This window comes from Melospiza melodia, chromosome 27 (assembly GCF_035770615.1).
Source record: "Melospiza melodia melodia isolate bMelMel2 chromosome 27, bMelMel2.pri, whole genome shotgun sequence".
Lineage (NCBI taxonomy): Eukaryota > Metazoa > Chordata > Aves > Passeriformes > Passerellidae > Melospiza > Melospiza melodia.
In genome coordinates, this window is record NC_086220.1 from 4,642,023 (window position 1) to 4,662,913 (window position 20,891).

General features: G+C 53.5%; 1 protein-coding gene across 2 annotated transcripts; it reads left to right on the top strand.

Moving 5' to 3' along the window:
• Positions 1 to 126: 126 nt before the first annotated feature.
• ZCCHC17 (zinc finger CCHC-type containing 17) lies at positions 127 to 20,759 on the top strand. Of its 2 annotated transcripts, XM_063177318.1 has the most exons (9): positions 127 to 253; positions 417 to 525; positions 1,609 to 1,666; positions 3,056 to 3,156; positions 3,266 to 3,357; positions 6,379 to 6,479; positions 10,200 to 10,348; positions 20,084 to 20,255; positions 20,358 to 20,759. In XM_063177318.1, the coding sequence occupies exons 2-8, from the start codon at positions 484 to 486 to the stop codon at positions 20,246 to 20,248; spliced, it is 708 nt and encodes a 235-aa protein (XP_063033388.1). In that variant the 5' UTR covers positions 127 to 253; positions 417 to 483; the 3' UTR covers positions 20,249 to 20,255; positions 20,358 to 20,759. The 2 variants fall into 2 exon arrangements, with proteins under 2 accessions (XP_063033388.1, XP_063033387.1); XM_063177317.1 differs by having other exon boundaries at positions 20,084 to 20,759.
• Positions 20,760 to 20,891: the final 132 nt, after the last annotated feature.

Genomic DNA, 20,891 nt, shown 5'->3' on the forward strand with positions numbered 1-20,891 from the left:
TTGATTGGCGGAGAGCGGGCGCTGGGTAGCATGGGTAACGCTGATTGATTGCGGGGTGCCGCACGGAAACATTGCGCGCTGTGATTGGCGGGGAGCGCGGCCTCTCAGCGTGAGGGGGGAATGGCGGGGGTGGCTGAGGCAATGGCGCCTGGGGCGATGGCGGCGGGCTGGTGTCGCTGCCGCCGACACTGACGAACCCTCACCGCCCTGTGGGCTCCGGGAAGAGCCGTTCTGTCCCACCGCGCTGGTTCGGGTCAGTCCTGCACCGGGCGCTGCGGGTTCCACTCGGGTTCATCCCCGCGCTGCTCCAGCCGCTGAACCCCGAGGGCTCTCTGGGGGCTCTCTGAGGGTTCTGTGAGGGCTCTCTGAGGGCTCTTTTGGGTTTTCAGGCATTAATGAAGTGTTTCTTTCCTCAGCATCCGGCAGAGGAGATGCGGTAGCGTGGCGTGGATCCCGCTGGCTGTCGCGGCACCCAGGGAGGCGATGGAGCCGCTCCCCGAGCTCTACTCCATCTTCCAGGGCGAGGTGCGGCAGCGGCCCGGGCCATGTTCTGGGTGAATTCATTGTTGGTTCAGCCGGGGTTTAGCGCGGGGAGGTTTGGGTGGCAGAGAGCTCTGTACAGGTGCACTCATCTGTGTCTGTGGAGTTGTTTATGTGCAGATGTGAGGGCAGCAGGGGAGAGGCGATTCTGGCCTGTCACCTGATTCCCCACCTGCAGAGCTCAGAATTCCAACCTCAGCAGCACCTGGAGCTGCTGGAGAGAGCCCAGAGGAGCCCGCGGAGCTGCTGCAGGGCTGGAGCCCCTCTGGAGCCAGGCTGGGAGAGCTGGGGGTGCTGCCCTGGAGAGGAGAAGGCTCCAGGCAGAGCTCAGAGCCCTTGCAGGGCCTGAAGGGGCTCCAGGAGAGCTGCAGAGGGACTGGGGACAAGGATGGAGGGACAGGAGGCAGGGAATGGCTGCCAGTGCCAGAGGAATGGCAGGGCTGGATGGGATCTTGGCAATTGGGAATTGTTCCCTGGCAGGGTGGGCAGGGGCTGGGCTGGAATTGCCAGAGCAGCTGTGGCTGCCCCTGGAGCCCTGGCAGTGCCCAAGGCCAGGCTGGGCATTGGGGCTGGCAGCACCTGGCACAGTGGCAGGTGTCCCTGGGCTGCAATCAGCTGCCATTGAAGATCCCTTCCCACCCAAACCACTCTGGCATTCACATTCCTGAACCAAGGATGGAAACCAGCACCAAAACCCATTGCAGCAAATGGAGAAAGGAAAGGAAAGAATGATTTCCTGGCTGGTTCCAGGTGCCCCCAGTGCCATTTGCCACAGGGGGTTTGTAGCCTGGCAAGGCCTGGTTAGAGAGGTTTGGGCTGTGCCAGGGTGCCCAGAGCAGCTGTGGCTGCCCCTGGAGCCCTGGCAGTGCCCAAGGCCAGGCTGGAGCACCTGGCACAGTGGGAGGTGTCCCTGAGGTGGCACTGGGTGGGATTTAATGTCCCTCCAGCCCAACCTACCCCTCATTGTGTGCCAGTCTCCAGCTCAGTGAGCTGGGCAGGTTTGTTGTGCACGTTCTCCCCTGTTTGGGAAGGGATTTCCTCAATCTCTGCTCTGGGTTTTCTCCCCAGGTTGCTGCAGTGACAGATTATGGAGCCTTTATCAAAATCCCAGGCTGCAGGAAACAAGGTTGGTGTGTGTGAAAGTATTTCCCTGTTGCTGTGGCCAAGGCAAGCAGCCAGCTCAGAATTAAAGGCTTTCAGGAAAAGCTCAGAAAATGAATTTTTCCTAGATTAGGAAGGAATTTGGAAAGCATTTAGAAGATGATGGTCTTTTGCATGATTACCAAAAAATACTCAAAGGAGTTTTTTGGTAACTTCAGGATATTTGGGGTGGAATTTTGGGAAATTGTGGGTATTTTGGGATTTTGTTACCTTCAGATTTCAGTGGAGGTTTTGGGAACTTGAGGATATTTTAGAGATTTATTTAAAGGTAATGGCAGAACTGTAGAAATTCTGCAATTTGCCTAATTTCCTCCTCCTCTGTCCCATCCCCTGGGCCTGACTGTGTCCCCTCTGGCCCATCCCTGGGGCTGACTGTGTCCCCTCCCCTGGGGCTGTTCTGTCCCCTCTGTCCCCTCCCCTGGGGCTGACTGTGTCCCCTCTGTCCCCTCCCCTGGGGCTGACTGTGTCCCCTCTGTCCCCTCCCATGGAGCTGACTGTGTCCCCTCTGTCCCCTCCCCTGGGGCTGTTCTGACCCCTGTGTCCCCTCCCCTAGGGCTGACTGTGTCCCCTCTGTCCCCTCCCCTGGGCCTGACTGTGTCCCCTCTGTCCCCTCCCCTGGGGCTGTTCTGTCCCCTCCCCTGGGGCTGACTGTGTCCCCTCTGTCCCCTCCCCTGGGGCTGACTGTGTCCCCTGTGTCCCATCCCTGGGGCTGACTGTGTCCCCTCTGTCCCCTCCCATGGAGCTGTTCTGTCCCCTCTGTCCCCTCCCCTGGGGCTGTTCTGTCCCCTCCCCTGGGGCTGTTCTGTCCCCTGTGTCCCCTCCCCTGGGGCTGTTCTGTCCCCTCCCCTGGGGCTGTTCTGTCCCCTCTGTCCCCTCCCATGGGGCTGTTCTGTCCCCTCTGTCCCCTCCCCTGGGGCTGTTCTGTCCCCTCCCCTGGGGCTGACTGTGTCCCCTCTGTCCCCTCCCCTGGGCCTGACTGTGTCCCCTGTGTCCCATCCCCTGGGCCTGACTGTGTCCCCTGTGTCCCCTCCCCTGGCCTGACTGTGTCCCCTCTGTCCCCTTCCGTGGGGCTGACTGTGTCCCCTGTGTCCCCTCCCCTGGCCTGACTGTGTCCCCTCTGTCCCCTTCCGTGGGGCTGACTGTGTCCCCTGTGTCCCCTCCCCTGGGGCTGTTCTGTCCCCTGTGTCCCCTCCCCTGGGCTGACTGTGTCCCCTCCCCTGGGGCTGTTCTGTCCCCTCTGTCCCCTGTGTCCCCTCCCCTGGCCTGACTGTGTCCCCTGTGTCCCCTCCCCTGGGGCTGTTCTGTCCCCTGTGTCCCCTCCCCTGGGCTGACTGTGTCCCCTGTGTCCCCCCAGGCCTGGTGCACAGGTCCCACATGTCCTCCTGCCCCGTGGACAAACCCGCAGAGATGCTCGACGTGGGGGACAAGGTGTGGGTGAAGCTCATTGGGAGAGAGGTAACCCTAATTGCAATCTAATTGCAATCAATTGAAATCAAATTAATGAACACCCTGGGTGTTCATTAATGATTTTAGGTGTTCATCCTGCTCGCTGTGTGCCTTGCAGGTGAAGGATGACAAGCTGAAGCTCTCCCTCTCCATGAAGGTTGTTCACCAAGGCACGGGGAAGGACCTGGATCCCAACAACGTTTCCCTTGAGTGGGTAAATCTGAGCAGAACAGAGGGCATGGCTGCCCAGGGCATGGCTGCCCAGGGGGCACAGGGCATGGCATCCTATGGGGCACAGGGCATGGCTGCCCAGGGGACACAGGGCATGGCATCCTATGGGGCACAGGGCATGGCTGCCCAGGGGGCACCGGGAATGGTTTTCTATGGGGCACAGGGCATGGCTGCCCAGGGGGCACAGGGCATGGCATCCTATGGGGTACAGGGCATGGCTGCCCAGGGGGCACAAGGAATGGCCTCCCATGGGGCACAGGGCATGGTTGCCCGTGGGACACGGCATGGCTGCCCAGGGGGCACCGGGAATGGTTTTCTATGGGGCACAGGGCATGGCTGCCCACGGGGCACAGGACATGGCTGCCCAGGGGGCACCGGGAATGGTTTTCTATGGGGCACAGGGCATGGCTACCCACAGGGACACAGGGCATGGCATCCTATGGGGCACAGGGCATGACTATCTGTGGGGCACAGGGCATGGCTGCCCAGGGGACATGGAATGGCTTCCTATAGGACACAGGGCATGGCTGCCCGGGGGACACAGGGCATGACTCCCCATGGGGCACATGGCATGGCTGCCCATGGGGCACAGGGAATGGTTTTCTGTGGGGCACAGGACATGGCTGCCCAGGGAACACAGGGCACAGGGCATGGCTTCCTATGGAATGCAGGGCATGGCTGCCCACAGGGCACAGGGAATGGTTTTCTATGGGGTACAGGGCATGGCTGCCCAGGGAGCACACAGCATGGCATCCTATGGGGCACAGGGCATGACTACCTGTGGGGCACAGGGCACAGAGCATGGCTGCCCAGGGGACATGGAATGGCTTCCTATATAGGGCACAGGGCATGGCTGCCCAGGGGACACAGGGCATGACGCTCCATGGGACACAGGGCATGGCTGCCCACAGGGCACAGCTGCCCAGGGGGCACAGTTGCCCAAGGGACATGGAATGGCTTCCTGTAAGATACAGGGTACCCTCGGGGCACAGGGCATGGCTGCCCACAGAACGCAGGGAATGGCATCCTGTGGCACACAGGGCATGGCTGCCCATGGGACACTGGGAATGGCTGCCCAGGGGGCACAGAGCACGTTGCCCAGGGAACATGGAATGGCTTCCTGTAGGACCCAGGGCACCCACAGGGCACCTGGCATGGCTGCCCATGGCACACAGGGCATGGCTTCCCTTGCCAGAGGGCAGGGCTGTGTGGCAGCAGCTCTGGTCACAGAGAGCAGCACAGCTTCCCCAGGCATTGTGCTGAGAAAGGCTGAGAGATCAGAGACAGAATGAGAAACAATTCTTATCTTCACTTGCTGCTCCTGTTGTTGTGCACATGTGCAATGGGTTATGTGTTGTTTACCAGAGGGTGGTTTCTTAATTAACCAGTGCTGATGGTGTTTTGATTACAGGACCAATTAAGTCTGTCTGTATTGTAACTGTCTATAAAAGCAATGGGTTTCTTTAAAAAGATAGATCTTGATCAAAATTCTGTGAATCATGGAATCAATGCTAATTATCACCCTGCCAGGGGACAGGGATGGATGGGAGTTTGGGAAGGAGTTGTTCTCTGGGATGGAATTCCCAGAGCAGCTGTGGCTTCCCTGGATCCCTGGCAGTGCCCAAGCCAGGTCAGCTCTGCTCTTTGGGTTTTGTTGCCTTCTGGATCAAGGCAGGCGACCCAAACTCTCCAGGGTCGCTCGGGCCAATGACACACGCAGACATCAATATGATGGACGGTCAAAGGCCTTTATTACTTGTTCTCGTGGGGTTTTATAGTCTAAGGGCTTCTCTACGTCAAAAGGGGGTTTGTCCTTCTTATCTATGGTTAGTAAGGAATGGAAAAGTACTGGGTAAGGAATGGAAAGTTACTGGCACTACTGTTAGTGGGGCCACACCCCTAGGGTAATCTCTTATCTTAGGGGAACAGGGGGTCCTGCCTTTCCGTGACATCGCGAGATCTTCCGGAGCACCTGTCCCTATCTACCACAGCGTTTAGAAAGTTTTACTTTGAGAGTGTCCTGGTTTTGCATGGGAAACTATTGCAGGAAATCCAGGACTCCTGCACAACTGACCAATGTGACCCAGCAGAAGCCTTTATTACATTTACACACACTTTTATAGATGCTGCAAACTGCTAAGTGCACACTGCTTGATTGGTGCCTTTGTCTTGCTCTATCTGCATTTCTCACAGTGTGTGATTGGTCACAGTGCAGGTGTTTCACAGCCCTCTGTTATCCTGTCCTTGCCATCTTGGTGTTAGATTTCTCAGCCTCTTCTTTCTTAATTTCCACAATTTATGTTCCAACAGCCTTGAGGAATCCCTGAGGCTTTGATAACAAACTCAGGAGCAGGCTGGCTGTGCCCACCATGGCCTAACCCTGCAGGTGCATTGCAGCAGGAGACATTTATAAAAATCATTATTAATGTAGGGAATAATGTGCTCTGAGTCCATGACTCAGAAGGTTGAACAAATGCTTTATTAAGCTGTAATTTATTACACTAATGCTATACTAAATTACATACTAAAATACTATGCTATACTAAATTACATATTATATAAAAGGTGCTACACCAAAGGGATACCAAAGCAAAACCTGTGAGTGTCTGAGACAGCCAGGACACACCTTTGACCCAATTATCCAAGGAATCAAAACAACCTTCACCAGTGTCCAATTAACAAATCACTTTGGGTAAACAATCTCCATAACACATTCCACATGTGCAGAACAACAGGAGCAGAGAATAGAAATAAGAATTGTTTTCTCTTCTTCTCTGAGCTTCTCACTGCCTTTCCCTAGGAGAAATCCTTGGGAGCTTGTGTCTGCTGCTCTCTGTGAAGAAATTAGCAAAATCTCAAATTAGCAAACCAAAACCACCACACCAAATAACCTTTAAAAGCCTTGGGGCCATACAAAAATGTAAATGCCTTTTGTTTGAACAAAAACGAGGGATTAAAGATGAGAATGGAGTGAAAATGGAGCTGTTCTTGTCCCCCCAGGCAGGATGAGAGGAAGAAACGCTCCTTCAGGGACTACACGAGCCAGAAGATCACCCTGGAGGCCGTGCTGAACACGGTGTGCAAGAAGTGTGGCTGCAAAGGTGGGGCTGGGTATTGGAAAAAGGCTCCCAATATTCCCAGTTAGATTGTGCCTGGGCCAGTCTGACCCTCGCTGCTGGGCCAAAGGCAGCAACTGCGGTGTATCACCCCAGAGATACCTTGGCTTGCTGGAGATTGCAGCTGGGCACTGAACAAGTCCAGGCTTGTTAGGAACCCCATTTACCTCAGGAGGAATGGCTTCAGGCGATGGTGAAGAGAAAAAGGAGAGGATTCTGCTGGAGGGTTTAATGTCCAGAGGTTTATTCCATGGTTACAGAGGTCTGAACGTGAGCAACTGCTCCAGCAGAATCCCGGCCGCATGGTCTGATCACCTTTTTAAGCTCAGGGACAGGGGGAGGGGAGGTACAGGTGAGCCACCAACCAGGTGAGAGGGGCAGGGTCTCAGGGGAAGATGACACCCAGACAGGCCAATGACCCCTGGGCACAGGGGCATCCTTTGAACTTGACCAACCACACGACGCCTTGCTGGAATGTTCAGCCTGATTGACAGGACTCACTCAGCAAGGGGGCAAGGGGGAAGCGAGAGAGGCACAGGCACACCTGGGGAATGACCTGGAAGGCCAAAATGGGACATTACAGCACACCACAACAGCTGGGCTGCTGCTTTTGGCCCTGTCCCAGCCAGGCACTGAGCCTTGGTGGGCTTCTATCAGTGTCTGTCTCATGGTTGGAATCCCAGAATGGTTTGGGTTGGAAGGGACCTTAAATCCCACCTGATTCCAGTCTCCAGGGTCACCTCCCACCATCCCAGGTGCTCCCAGCCCTGCCCAGCCTGGCCTTGGGCACTGCCAGGGCTCCAGGGGCAGCCACAGCTGCTGACGTGGTTACATGTGCTTGTAAGGATTGAATTTTAGTTCTGTGTTTGTCCTTTAGAGGAGGGAGTTTTTATCACTTGCTACAAAACTGAAAGATTTAATTCAAGTCCTTCAAAAAATTAAAAAATGTTTATTCCTTAAAATCACACTCCTTTGGGCCAATGGAGGCCACAAATATGATGAAGGATTGGAGAGATGAGGAGGGACTGAGGGAGCTGGGCCTGGTTGTTGTGGAGAAGAAAACTGAGAGGGAATCCATAAATCCACACAGATATCCCCAGGGGTGTCAGAGGATGGTGCAGACTCCGCTCAGGGGCAGGACAAGGAGTGATGGCCAGAAAATGAAACACAACGAGCTGCACCTCACTGTGAGGAAGAACTTCTGTCTGTGGGGAGTGGCAGAGAACAGGGAGGGAGTGCAGTGTGGAGCCATCCCAACCCCCTGGATGTGTCCCTGTGTCACCTGCTCCAGGTGATCCCTTCAGCCCCAACCATTCTGTGCCTCCTGCTGGGAGGCAGAATCATTGAGGTGGGAAAAGAGCTCCAAGGACACTGAGTCCAAGCTGTGCCCAATGCCCACCTTGTCCCCAGCCCAGAGCTCTGAGTGCCACCTCCAGGAATTGCTGGGGCACCTGCAGGGATGGGCACTGCAAACCTCCCTGGGCAGCCCCTGCAAAGGCCTGAGCCCCCTTTGCATGCAGAAATTTCCCCCCAATATGCAAAAATGGGATTTTAAGGCCTTTCAGGGCTCCTTTTCTGTTGTTGGTGTGAGGGGTTTGGAGCTGTGGGGAACAGGAAATGTTCCCTGCCAGAAGGGGCTGGGGCAGGGACACCTCTGCTGCTGGGCTTGCATTGGATGGATATTCCCTTGTGGGAAAAGCCTTTGGGATTCTGGTGTTCAGGATGCAGAGATGAGGTGGGAAAAGAGCTCCAAGGACATCGAGTCCCAGCTGATCCCACCTTGTCCCCAGCCCAGAGCTCTGAGTGCCACCTCCAGGAATTGCTGGGGCACCTGCAGGGATGGGCACTGCAGAGCTCCCTGGGCAGCCCCTGGCAAGGCCTGAGCCCCCTTTGCATGGGGAAATTCCTGCTGTGCCCACCCTGAGCTGCCCTGGCCCAGCCTGAGGCCGTTCCCTCTGCTCCTGTCCCCGTTCCCTGGGGCACAGCCCGACCCCCCCGGCTGTGCCCTCCTGGCAGGAGCGGTGCAGAGCCACAAGGGCCCCCTGAGCCTCCTTTGCTCCAGGCTGAGCCCCTGCCCAGCTCCCTCAGCCCCTCCTGGGGCTCCAGCCCTGTTCCAGAGCAGCACAGAGCCCCTGCCCTCACCTGCCATCCGTGTTGTAGTGCAGCTCCATGACAGCCCCACTGTGTCCCTTCAGGGTGGCAAAGTTGTCACAGTCCCCAGAGCACTGGGGGGCTGTGATGGTGCTCACAGGGCTCTCAGTTTGAGGGAAGAGATGAGGATCTTACTCCATGTTTCAGAAGGCTGATTTATTATTTTATGATATATATTACATTAAAACTATACTAAAAGAATAGAAGAAAGGATTTCATCAGAAGGCTGGCTAAGAAGAGAATAGCAAAGAATGATAACAAAGGTTTGTGGCTCAGCTCTCTGTCCAAGCCAGCTGACTGTGATTGGCCATTAATTAGAAACAACCACGAGACCAATCACAGATGCACCTGTTGCATTCCACAGCAGCAGATAATCATTGTTTACATTTTGTTCCTGAGGCCTCCGAGCTTCTCATGAGAAAGAATCCTAAGGAAAGGATTTTCCATAAAATCTGTGTGTGACAGGGCACACCAAGGGACAGGTGAGCACAGGAAAGGCACAGGAACAGCCTGTGCTGTGCATGGAGCTGATCTTTGGGGCTCAGCAAAGTGCAGGAGGGACCATCCCCACTGCTGAGCCCCATTTGGGGTAATGACTCTGATTTTGGTTTTTAAGAAGCATACAAACCTTCAGCAGGGGATCCCACTGTGAACCCCCATCCATGGAAGCTCCAGCACAGCTGGTGGGACACTGGAGCTGTGTCTCAGAGGTAAAACCAAGTTTGTGCCCTCTGAAATGGTGTCCTGCCTGGTTCAGCAGTGTGAAGATGATTTTGTGGTGCCTTTCAGGGGATTTATTCAAGTTGCTGAGGTCCAAGGTGGTTTTTTGTGCAGATTTTCTGTGCCCTACTTGTGTTATTTGGAGGAAATGGTTCATGGGGCTCGTGCTATTCTGGAGGAGGTTAATGCTGAGTGTGGCCTCTGTAGTCATAGAGAAATATCCTTAAAATATTATTTTAAAGAATTATTACTATTTAAAGACCTCTTATGTATAAAACACTATTTTAAAGAACCCCAAAACCAGGATTATGCCTATTTCCAATCTGCTTTTTAATAATGGTGTCTCCTCCTAACAGCAGGTGCCAGCTCTCCAAATTCCCCCTGCAGCTTAGTAGGTCAACTTTGATGTCTCCAGAGTAGAAAGGGCAGAACCACAAGAGCTGAATTTCTCTCTCTTTGTGCCTTTAGTTCATTTTCCAGGTGCCAATCACACCAATTTACCTTTCCTCCATTCTTTTCTGGGCTGATTAAGCCCCTGCAGAGACAGATTTTGACTTGTTGAGACAGGAATATTTTCTCTTTTGCCTAACTAATCCCTCCAGAATGACCTGGGTGATGTTTGTTCCCTCTCTGTTTAATCAGGGCATGTTCAACCAGCTGAAATTTCAGGATAAAATATGTCCAGTGTAGATTTTCTCCTTGAAAAAGATTGATAATCAAAAAAGCCTTGGCAGCACTTCAGGTGTGTGAAATGCATTTGTTAAAAAAAAAGAACAAAAAAAAGGAGAAGGGTCTGGGTTGTTCCTTCAAACACATTTTATTTTTTATTTCCAGGTCACTTTGCCAAGGAGTGCTTCATGCAGCCTGGAGGAACCAAATACAGCCTCATTCCAGAGGAGGAGGAAGAGGAGGGGGCAGCAGCAGGGCATGAAGGGGACAAAAAGATCAGCCAGGCTGAGGAGTCTTCCAAAAAGAGGAAAAAGGTACAAGGTGGCTCTGGCTGGCCTGGAAAAGGAGCTGGGGGAGGGAATTTGCTCTGTGGTTACAACTGAGTTACTCCAGCAAGGTGGGTGTGAGTAGCCAGGTGTGGGCTGAGAAGGTGCCTCAGGTTTGGGCAGATTCTGGAACAAAACAGGAACCTCCTCTGCAGATTTCTTATGAATTCTTGGGTTTTCTCTTTTTATTGCCAAGTTCCCTTCTAGCTGGCTTTGTGTTACAGCACACAGCCCTCAGAGATATTCTTAGAGTGAGAAAAAAGATGATTGTTGTTTTTCCTGGTCTTTGTGAGGCTCTGCAGGCATTGCTTCAGTGTCCTCAATCCTGTGACTCCTGTTTTCCTCCTTTCTCCTTCTTGGTTCTGTTCCCAGTGCCCTGCTGGCTGCAGGGCTGTCCTGACCCTGCCAGGGCTGTGGGAATTGGGGTTATCTGCACACTCTGGGGGAAAATCCCTGGCTGTGTTTGCACAGGGAGCATTCCCAGGCTCCAGAGCAATTTCTGTCCCTGTGAAAGTGGCACCAGATCAGAGACATTTCCCAGGCTGTGTTTGACCTCTGGCTCAGAGCAGGCTGAGATAAAATCAAACCCAGGTGAGACTGAACCCAGGCCAGGAGCTTTTGGTGCTCAGGGTTGTTCAGGGATGAGTATTCACAGAGTCCCAGAGGGTTTGGGGTGGGAAGGACCTTAAATCCCATCTCACCCCACCCCTGCCATGCTCCCAGGTTGCTCCAGCCTGGTTTGGACACATCCAGGGCAGCCACAATCCAGTTCAACACTTCAATAAATTAATTCTTCCATCAGCACCTTCACATTCCCACTTTTAATTTCTCTTCCAAAGCCTTTTCTCTATTTTTCCCCTCTTTCCAGCTCTGTGGCCTCTCTGTATCCTGGAGAGTGACAACAGGCAGAAAAAGCTCAAATGATTTAAAAGTTTTGGGGAAAAAATTACACAAAGAAGTGCACAAACAGCTTGTTATCCTACCCCTGCCCATCCAGCATGGGGATTCCCAGTGGAGTCTTGCCCTGCTGACCCTACAGGAAATGTGGGGCACTGTCCTCACTTTGTTCCTGATTTTTTTTGGCCTTGGTGGATTAATAGCTTTCCTTGAAATCTCCCTCGTTCCTTTGATCTCCCTCCCTTCTCAAGGGTGACATCAAAAGTTGTCAGATGTTTTCCAGAGCTGCAATAATAAAACTTGGAGCTTTTTTGGAGGCAGGATGTGGGATCCTGGGGGTGAATGGTTCCCTTGTAGTCTGGAGTGCCTGCTGTGATCATGTCTGGGAGCTCCATGTGCTGCCCTGCTTGCCTGCAGCTCCAGGGCTTTCCAGCACATGGCAACAGCTCTGTGCATTCAGGGACAATCTCCTTGCTGCCCTGTGCCCTCCCTTGTGTGTGACACCAGTGTGGCCCTGGGGGTTTGAAATGAGAGGAGGGAGCTGCCTCTCCACTGAGTGTCAGGGCCATAAAATGAATGTTTGTGATTGCTCAGGATCAGCATTTTGTGCTTTTCTGGGATTTTTCTTCTCTTCCCAGAGACTCCTCCAGGATCCTCATCTCTTTTTGGTTTTTCCACCTTGCCTTCCCATTGGTTCCCAGCTCCTGATTTCCCTCCTGCCTGAGGGGTTTTTCTCCTCTTCCTGGATCTGAGGTTTCCTTGCATCTTCTGGAGTTTTCTCCTCTTCCCAGACATTCCTCCAGGATCCTCATCCCCTTTTTTCCACTTTGCCTTCCCAGTGGTTCCCAGCTCCTGATTTCCTTCCTGCCTAAAGGGTTTTTCTCCTCTTCCTGGATCTGTTTCTTTGCAGTTTCTGGGGTTTTTCTCCTCTTCCCAGACATTCTTTCAGGATCCTCACCCCCCTTTTTTCCACTTTGCCTTCCCAGTGGTTCCCAGCTCCTGTTTTTCCTCCTGCCTGAGCTCCCCAGTATTCCCAGGCTGGAGCCTGATGTTTGATTGCAGTTTCTGGGGTTTTTCTGCTCTTCCCAGAGATTCCTCCAGGATTCTCACCTCCAGTTTTTCACTTTGTCTGGGAGCTCCATGTGCTGCCTGCAGCTCCAGGGCTTTCCAGCACATGGCAACAGCTCTGTGCATTCAGGGACAATCTCCTTGCTGCCCTGTCCCCTCCCTTGTGTGTGACACCAGTGTGGCCCTGGGGGTTTGAAATGAGAGGAGGGAGCTGCCTCTCCACTGAGTGTCAGGGCCATAAAATGAATGTTTGTGATTGCTCAGGATCAGCATTTTGTGCTTTCCTGGATCTGATGTTTCCTTGGAGTTTCTGAGGTTTTTCCCAGAGATTCCTCCAGGATCCTGACCCCCTTTTTTTCCACTTTGCCTTCCCAGTGGTTCCCAGCTCCTGATTTCCCTCTTACCCTGAGGTGTTTTTCTCCTCTTCCTGGATCTGATGTTTCCTTGGAGTTTCTGGGGTTTTTCTCCTCTTCCCAGAGATTCCTCCAGAATCTTCACCCCCTTTTTTTCACCTTGCTTTCCCAGTGGTTCCCAACTCCTGATTTCTCTCCTGCCTGAGCCCCACAGTATTCCCAGGCTGGAGCCTGATGTTTGATTGCAGTTTCTGGGGTTTTTCTGCTCTTTCCAGAGATTCCCCCAGGATCCTCACCCCCTTTCTTTTTTTTCACCTTGCTTTTCCCTCCTTCCTGAGGGGTTTTTCTCCTCTTCCTGGATCTGAGGTTTCCTTGCATCTTCTGGAGTTTTTCTCCTCTTCCCAGACATTCCTCCAGGATCCTCGTCCCCTTTTTTCCACTTTGCCTTCCCAGTGGTTCCCAGCTCCTGTTTTCCCTGAGGAGTTTTTCTTCCTCTTCCTGGATCTAATATTTCCTTGCATCTTCTGGGGTTTTTCTGCTCTTCCCAGAGATTCTTCCAGGATCCTCACCCCCCTTTTTTCCACTTTGCCTTCCCAGTGGTTCCCAGCTCCTGATTTCCATCTTACCCTGAGGGGTTTTTCTCCTCTTCCTGGATCTGATGTTTCTTTGCAGTTTCTGGGGTTTTTTCCTCTTCCCAGACATTCTTTCAGGATCCTCATCCCCTTTTTTCCACTTTGCCTTCCCAGTGATTCCCCAGCTCCTGATTTCCCTCCTGCCTGAGCCCCCCAGGATTCCCAGGCTGGAGCTGGGTTCGGGTCTCTGTGTGGGGGTGGCACTGGTGTGACAGTGCCACATCCTGGGTGGCAGCAGTGAGCCCTGTCCTGTCTTCTGTAACCCCTGAGGAAAGGGGTGATGGAGGGAGAAGGGGAGAGGCTGGAGGGTGTCCAGGGAAGGGGCTGGAGGATCCTGAGGGAGCTGGGAAGGGGCTCAGCCTGACAAAGGGGGATCAGGGGGGCCCTTGTGGCCCTGCACAGCTCCTGCCAGGAGGGCACAGCAGGGGATGCTCCCAGGGAATGAGGGGAGGGGAGGGGTGAGAGCAAACAGCCTCAGCTTGTGCTGAGGGAGGTTTGGGGTTGCCACTGCTCAGCCCAGGGCAAGTTAGGAAAAACAGAAATGTAAAGGTTTTCCATGTGTGCAGCCTGGCAGAGCAGCACCATGGCTGTTCTCCCCCATCCCTGTACCCTCAACTCAGGAGTGTTCAGCTGCTCCTTCTGCCCTTTCCCAGAGCAGGGCAAGATTGAAGTGCAGAGGAAGAGCCAGCAAACACTGAGCCCCTGGTGCAGGATCCCCATATTTATGTCCCCTGGCCCAGGGCATTGCCCCTGCTCTGACCCCACATCTGCTCCCAATCCTGCCTTCCCTGCCCTCTCAGCAATCTGTTTGAAGGTTTATGGAGGGGTTCTCCCCACACCCCCTGACTCTCTTGGAAGATTTCACTCCCTTGTCTGCTTTTCCCTTTTCACACCCCATCTCCCATGCAGACATTTGGGACAAACCCTTCACAGAGAGGGTTGGTGGTGGGGTCCCCATCCCTCCTAAACCCCATGGAGGTGGCACCTGGGCTGTGCTTGGGCTGGCTGATCTGGGGGAGCTTTTCCACCCTGAACAATTGCAGCATTCCCTGGTGCTGTGCCAGGGGGGAGCCCCGGGGCTGTGTGGGACAGCAGGGCAGGCCCAGGCTCTGGGTCCCTTCTCCTGCTGGGGTCAGGGGGTGAGGTGGCTCCTGTGGGAACAGCAGTGTCCCTGCTGGGCTGTGTGGGAGGCAGGAGGCTGGGAATGGCTGAGCCCTTCTCATCCTGCAAGAAAAAAACCTGCAGTGCTGACTGAGGGAAAACCCTTGCACTGAAACTCTCCAAGTTTATCCCATTGTTGAAAGCGAAGGGAGACGAGCCATCCTTGTTGATCAGCATTGACTCCGAATTTATTGATCCAAAGGCACGTTGTTATAACCGTGTTAATTAAGATTGAATTTATTGATCCAAAGGCACGTTTTTGTAACTGTGTTAATTGAGATCGAATTTATTGATCCAAAGACACGTTTTTATAACCGTGTTAATTGACATCGAATTTATTGATCCAAAGGCACGTTGTTATAACCGTGTTAATTAAGATCGAATTTATTGATCCAAAGGCAGGTTTTTATAACCGTGTTAATTAAGATCAAAGTTATTGATCCAAAGGCAGGTTTTTATAACCGTGTTAATTAAGATCGAATTGATTGATCCAAAGGCAGGTTTTTATAACCGTGTTAATTAAGATCGAATTTATTGATCCAAAGGCACGTTTTTATAGTCGTGCCTTTGGATCAATAAATTCAATAATTTCAATAATTAATTCAATAATTAAGATCATACGTATTGCAAAACTCGAGCTCACAATAGGCTACCGAGTATTGGAACATGGCTCCCAATATTCCCAGTTAGATTGTGCCTGGGCCAGTCTGACCCTCGCTGCCGGGCCAAAGGCAGCAACTGCGGTGTATCATCCCAGAGATACCTTGGCTTGCTGGTGGTTGCAGCTGGGCACTGAACAAGTCCAGGCTTGTTAGGAACCCCATTTACCTCAGGAGGAATGGCTTCAGGCGATGGTGAAGAGAAAAAGGAGAGGATTCTGCTGGAGTTTAATGTCCAGAGGTTTATTCCATGGTTACAGAGGTCTGAACGTGAGCAACTGCTCCAGCAGAATCCCGGCCGCATGGTCTGATCACCTTTTAAGCTCAGGGACAGGGGGAGGGGAGGTACAGGTGAGCACCAACCAGGTGAGAGGGGCAGGGTCTCAGGGGAAGATGACACCCAGACAGGCCAATGACCTCTGGGCATAGGGGCATCCTTTGAACTTGACCAACCACACGACGCCTTGCTGGAATGTTCAGCCTGATTGACAGGACTCACTCAGCATGGGGGCAAGGGGGAAGGGAGAGAGGCACAGGCACACCTGGGGGAATGACCTGGAAGGCCAAAATGGGACATTACAGCACACCACAACAACCGAGCAAACATGAACCCCTCCCTTTGTTTCCAATACCTGTGATTTGTTTATTGAAACCAAGATTTTTGTTCTCACCCTGATATGAAGGGTTCTCAACCTCCATGTCTGTTCTCAAGGACAGAATGTTCACCTGTTATGAGAAGACTGTCTGAGAATCCTGCTGTTTATAAAATGTGCCTGAGAACCTAGTTATTTACAGAAACAGGCTTGAGAACTGCTGCTTTACAGCTGCCTTTTACTTTTCCATCAGCTGTATATTTTCTTGGCCTCTTTCTTTAAGCCATGTCTGAGCAAAATTCTCCAACATCCCATCTTCTGCTCACACAACCTCAAATTTGGGGGTTTGGATCCATTTCAAAGTTCCTTGGGAGCTTTATTCCACATGGAACAGCTCATCCCTGAGAGGAGGTTTTGGATGGCCTTTGAAATTGGGGCTTTTTTTATGGTTTTGCTGCTCTTTTCCCCACCTTGTGGAAGATTTGCAGATCTTCATGTTCAAACCACACCTGAGTGTGTTTGTTCTGTGACCTGTGGTCCATCCTCACTCAGTTTTACTGGTTTTACTGGTTCTTCCATGGCATGAAGAGGCCACAGCCCTTCACACATTGACTGCATTGAAATTTTTCTGAATCTGGCTGTCTTTATTTACTGACTCCAGGCTGGGTTCTTCTCCTCAGCTTCATTCTGACTGCTCCTCCAACGAATGATGCAAAAGCACCTTTAGGTTGGTGTAATGAATCTTGTTTGGAGTGAAATTGGCTGCTGGAATGAGGAAAAAGAATGAAATGAAGAAGCCCAGAAGGATTCCTGGCACACCCTGGGGATGCAGACAGACATTAGGAATCCATTGCTGTTTTTCACAAAGTCTTGGAATGGGATTTTAACTCCTCAGAAGGGTCTGGTGAAAAATATTTCAGCTTCTTGGACAGTTCTGGGCACTCCCCTCTTATCTCAGCCCCAAATACCTTCAGGGGGAGTGAGCTGAGAGCACAGCCTGGAGCAGTTTGCTCACACAGGGCAGGAGGGAGCCTGCAGTGCTGAAGGGGCCCCTCTTGGAGGAGTTTCTGGAGCAGCAGGGAAGGAATTCCATGCAAACCAGCACTGAGGCTCCAGCCCAGCCTGCTCAGGGGCTTGGAGAGAGGTTTTGGAGCACTTCTGTTGGGTTCTCTGTGCTGATTGCATAGGTGGGGCAGGATGTGCAGGGAGCGGTGAAGTGCAGCTCTGTGTGAGGCTGACTGAGAGCTGCTTGGCCAAATCCTCTCCAAACATTGCCCCAAAATGCAGTGTTGGGGTGCTGGGTGTGCCAGAGCTGAGCTGAGCCCCACCCAGCCTGCCTGGAGGGCATTGGCAGCTCAGGTGTCCCTGCAGGCACAAACCTGGGCTTTGGGCAATCACTGGGCTGCAAACTGAGTTTCCTGGTGCCCTCAGTGCTCCATGCCCTGCTCACTGGTGCCCTCAGTGCTCCATCCTGTGCTCATTGAATTCCCTGGTGAGCTCAGTGCTCCATCCCCTGCTCACTGGTGACCCCAGTGTTCCATCCCCTGCTCCCTGAGCTCCCTGCTGACCCCAGTGCTCCATCTCCTACACATGGAGTTCCCTGGTGACCCCAGTGATCCATCCCCTGCTCCCTGAGTTCCCTGGTGCCCTCAGTGCTCCATCCCCTGCTCAGAGTTCCCTGGTGCCCTCAGTGCTCCATCCTGTGCTCATTGAATTCCCTGGTGAGCTCAGTGCTCCATCCTGTGCTCACTGGTGACCCCAGTGTTCCATCCCCTGCTCCCTGAGCTCCCTGCTGACCCCAGTGCTCCATCTCCTGCTCACTGAGTTCCCTGTGACTCCAATGCTCCATCCTGTGCTCACTCAGTTCCCTGTGACCCCAGTGCTCCATCCCCTGTTCTCTGAGTTCCCTGATGCCCTCAGTGCTCCATCCCCTGCACACTCAGTTCCCTGGTGACCCCAGTGCTCCATCCCCTGCTCCCTGAGCTCCCTGGTGACCCCAGTGCTGATCTCCAGGGCTGGGATGCTGCACTGAAGGAAAGGTCTGGGGTAGGAAGCTGCTCCTGCAGTGCAGCAGTGCTGCCTCCTGCTACTGAAAATTATAAAATCATGGGATGGCTTGGGTTGGAAGGACCTTAAATCCCATCCAGTGCCACCCCTGCCATGGGCAGGGACACTTCCACTGGCCCAGGGTGCTCCAAAGCCCTTCCAGCCATGGAGCAGCCACACTTATTCCTCTGGTAATGCTCAGCTCTCCTTGTGTCCTGCTGTACTTACAGCCCAGGCTGTGCTGATTTGCTGCACTGGAGGAATCAGAGAATCCTGGAATATCCAGGGTTGGAAAAGACACAGGGATCACTTAGTTCAGCTCCTGGCCCTGCACAGGACACCCCAAGAGCCCCACTGTGTGCTAGAAAAGGGATCTGTCTGTCTTGGAGTGATCTTGGCTGTTAGAGCCCCCCAAAAGGGGAGAGTGAGGGTTTGTTGATTCTTTCCAGCCAGCACAATGCCCATGTGTGCTTTTTGTCCCCTGCTCCATCCCCAGGAGTGTGTGTGACATCCTGTCCTGCCTGCAGCCCTCACATCCTGAGAAAGTTTCCCAAGCTCTGGAATGAAACTCTTGCTTGTGAAGGTCCTGTCAGACTTTCTCACCATGTGCAGGGGCTGGAGAAGCTTGAGAAAATTCTCCTTGCTGCACCCCCTTCTCTGAAGAGTTTAACTCCTTCCCATCCTCCTAGACTGGGAGGATTTGCTTCTGCCTTTCCTCTGTGGCTCAGGGACTTTGTGCTGAGTCTGTTGTTACCCCTCAGGAAAACAGACCCAATTTTGGGTGATATTATTTGCTGTTAGTGAGCCAAAATGTGCCAAGGGTCTGGTGGGTGTGGAACCACTCCAGCCCCTGCTCCCTTCCCTGGAATCCCTGAGGGATCTTCTGGATGCTGAGCTCTGGGTGTTGTCTTTGCTCTTCCAGCTCCCTAAAAAAGTTCTGTTTGATTAAAAATCAGCTGCCAGCTCCTTTCCTTTTCCCCCTGGGCCTGATGCTTGGACACCCAGTCCAGTTTGGGCACAGGTGCTTAAATTTGGGTTATTCAGAGCCCTGAGCTGAGCTGGCCGTGCCACATTCCTCACTGGGGCTGTCCAAGCCTGTCCAGGGCTTTGTTCACCTCAGTGGCCATCTCTGATCCTGAAACCTTCCTTGGCTCCTCTGCTTGAGTCCTCAAACAGGGCAAAAATTCCTGATCAGCCTCTCTGGAGCCAGGCTGGGAGAGCTGGGGGTGCTGCCCTGGAGAGGAGAAGGCTCCAGGCAGAGCTCAGAGCCCTTGCAGGGCCTGAAGGGGCTCCAGGAGAGCTGCAGAGGGACTGGGGACAAGGATGGAGGGACAGGAGGCAGGGAATGGCTGCCAGTGCCAGAGGGCAGGGCTGGATGGGATCTTGGCAATTGGGAATTGTTCCCTGGCAGGGTGGGCAGGGGCTGGGCTGGAATTGCCAGAGCAGCTGTGGCTGCCCCTGGAGCCCTGGCAGTGCCCAGGGCCAGGCTGGGCATTGGGGCTGGCAGCACCTGGCACAGTGGCAGGTGTCCCTGGGCTGCAATCAGCTGCCATTGAAGATCCCTTCCCACCCAAACCACTCTGGCATTCACATTCCTGAACCAAGGATGGAAACCAGCACCAAAACCCATTGCAGCAAATGGAGAAAGGAAAGGAAAGAATGATTTCATTAATATTTTAATGATTAATAATGCGAAGGGGCACAGAGGAAGCTGGGGAGCAGGACAAGGTGCAGTGGGAAGATGAGGAGCAAGGGGAAGATGAGGAGCAGGATGGGGTTCAGGAGAAATTGGGGAGCAGGAAGGGGTGCAGAGGAAATTGATGAACAGGAAGGGCCACAGAGGAAGTTGGGAAAGAGGAGGGGGTGGTGAAATCTTTAGGGAGGTTGTGCAAGGAGCCACATCTTGCAGGAGGGCACTGACCTTGTCCTGCTGTTCCCTGGGAGTGTTTGGGTGCTCCTGTCCTGGCAGGCTGGGGCTGGTGGCTGGGCTGGTTTAGAAATCTAATTTTTGGGCAAAAAACGCTTCGTCCTTCCAACTTTTATTAATAAAGAACAATGAAATAATGGAATAAGAGCAAGAATTCTCCTTCCATGACTTACCCAGTGTTTTCCAGCCATGGATTTCCACACTGCTGCCCCTCTGCTCTGACTCCTGCCGTGCTCTGTGCCCTGCCCTCAGCTAACTCCTGCCTCCTGGGGCACTGTGCCCTTTCCATGCAGGAGCAGGCCCAGAAGGGCTTGTGCTGCCCTGCTGAGCCCCAGGGAGGCCATTCCCACATTCCCACATTGCCAGGTTTCTCCTGTGTTGTCCCAGGAGAAGAAGAAGAAGAAGAAGCACAAGGCCAGGCCGTCCTCGGAGTCGGACTCGGACAGCTCAACCTCGGACAGTGATGGAGCTCAGCCCTCCAGCAAGAGGCCCAGGCACTCCAGGAAGGCCAGCAAGGCTGCCAAGAAGAAGAAGAAGAAGCACAAGAAGTAGCTCTTGGGTGAGCAGGGCAGGCTGGGCTGCTGCCGTGGCTGCAACAGGGACCAGCAGCTCCTGCTTCAAGGACAAGGAGTTGATTTCAAAGGAACATTTGGTGTTACAGGTGCTGACCTTGTGCGAGCTGTCCTCTGTCACCTTGGGCACAGGCTGCCCCTTTGTCCCACAGCTGCTGCCAGCACGGGCTCGTGACAGCCTGCAGGGCACCCTTGCTGTGCCACAGCCTCGTGTCCTGCTGTCCTGCTGCCAGCTCCTGGGACAGCTGCAGAGCTTGGGGTGGCACAGCCAGGCCCCCGTCGTGCTGGGCACAGGTTTGGTGGCAGCACAGCCCCTGGCACAGAGCTCAGGGCTGCAAACCTGCCCCGGCTCCCTCAGCCTCTGTGCAAACACCAGGAGTGGAGGAGCAAGGAGCAAATGGGGGAGTGGAGATACTGGGAGTAAACATGGACTGTGGAGTGTTTGCTGCCTTGGAAAGGGATGGAAAATAAATCTGCTCTCTGCAGCTGCACTTTGTACCTGCTCCTTTCTTCTGTGCCCTCCACTTCATCTTGGGCAGGGGGAGAACAGTGTGGAGGAGATGGGAGAGGGTTTTTTTGGGAAGTTCTGGCTGCTTCCCCAGCTTCCCTGGGCTGGGAAGGGG

Excerpts from the sequence above, each read along its gene's own strand:
- ZCCHC17 (XM_063177317.1), top strand. The coding sequence starts at position 484 with ATGGAGCCGCTCCCCGAGCTCTACTCCATCTTCCAGGGCGAG. Across the intron at positions 1,667-3,055 it reads CCCAGGCTGCAGGAAACAAG|GCCTGGTGCACAGGTCCCAC; the intron begins GTTGGTGTGTGT and ends GTGTCCCCCCAG. Across the intron at positions 3,157-3,265 it reads TGAAGCTCATTGGGAGAGAG|GTGAAGGATGACAAGCTGAA; the intron begins GTAACCCTAATT and ends TGTGCCTTGCAG.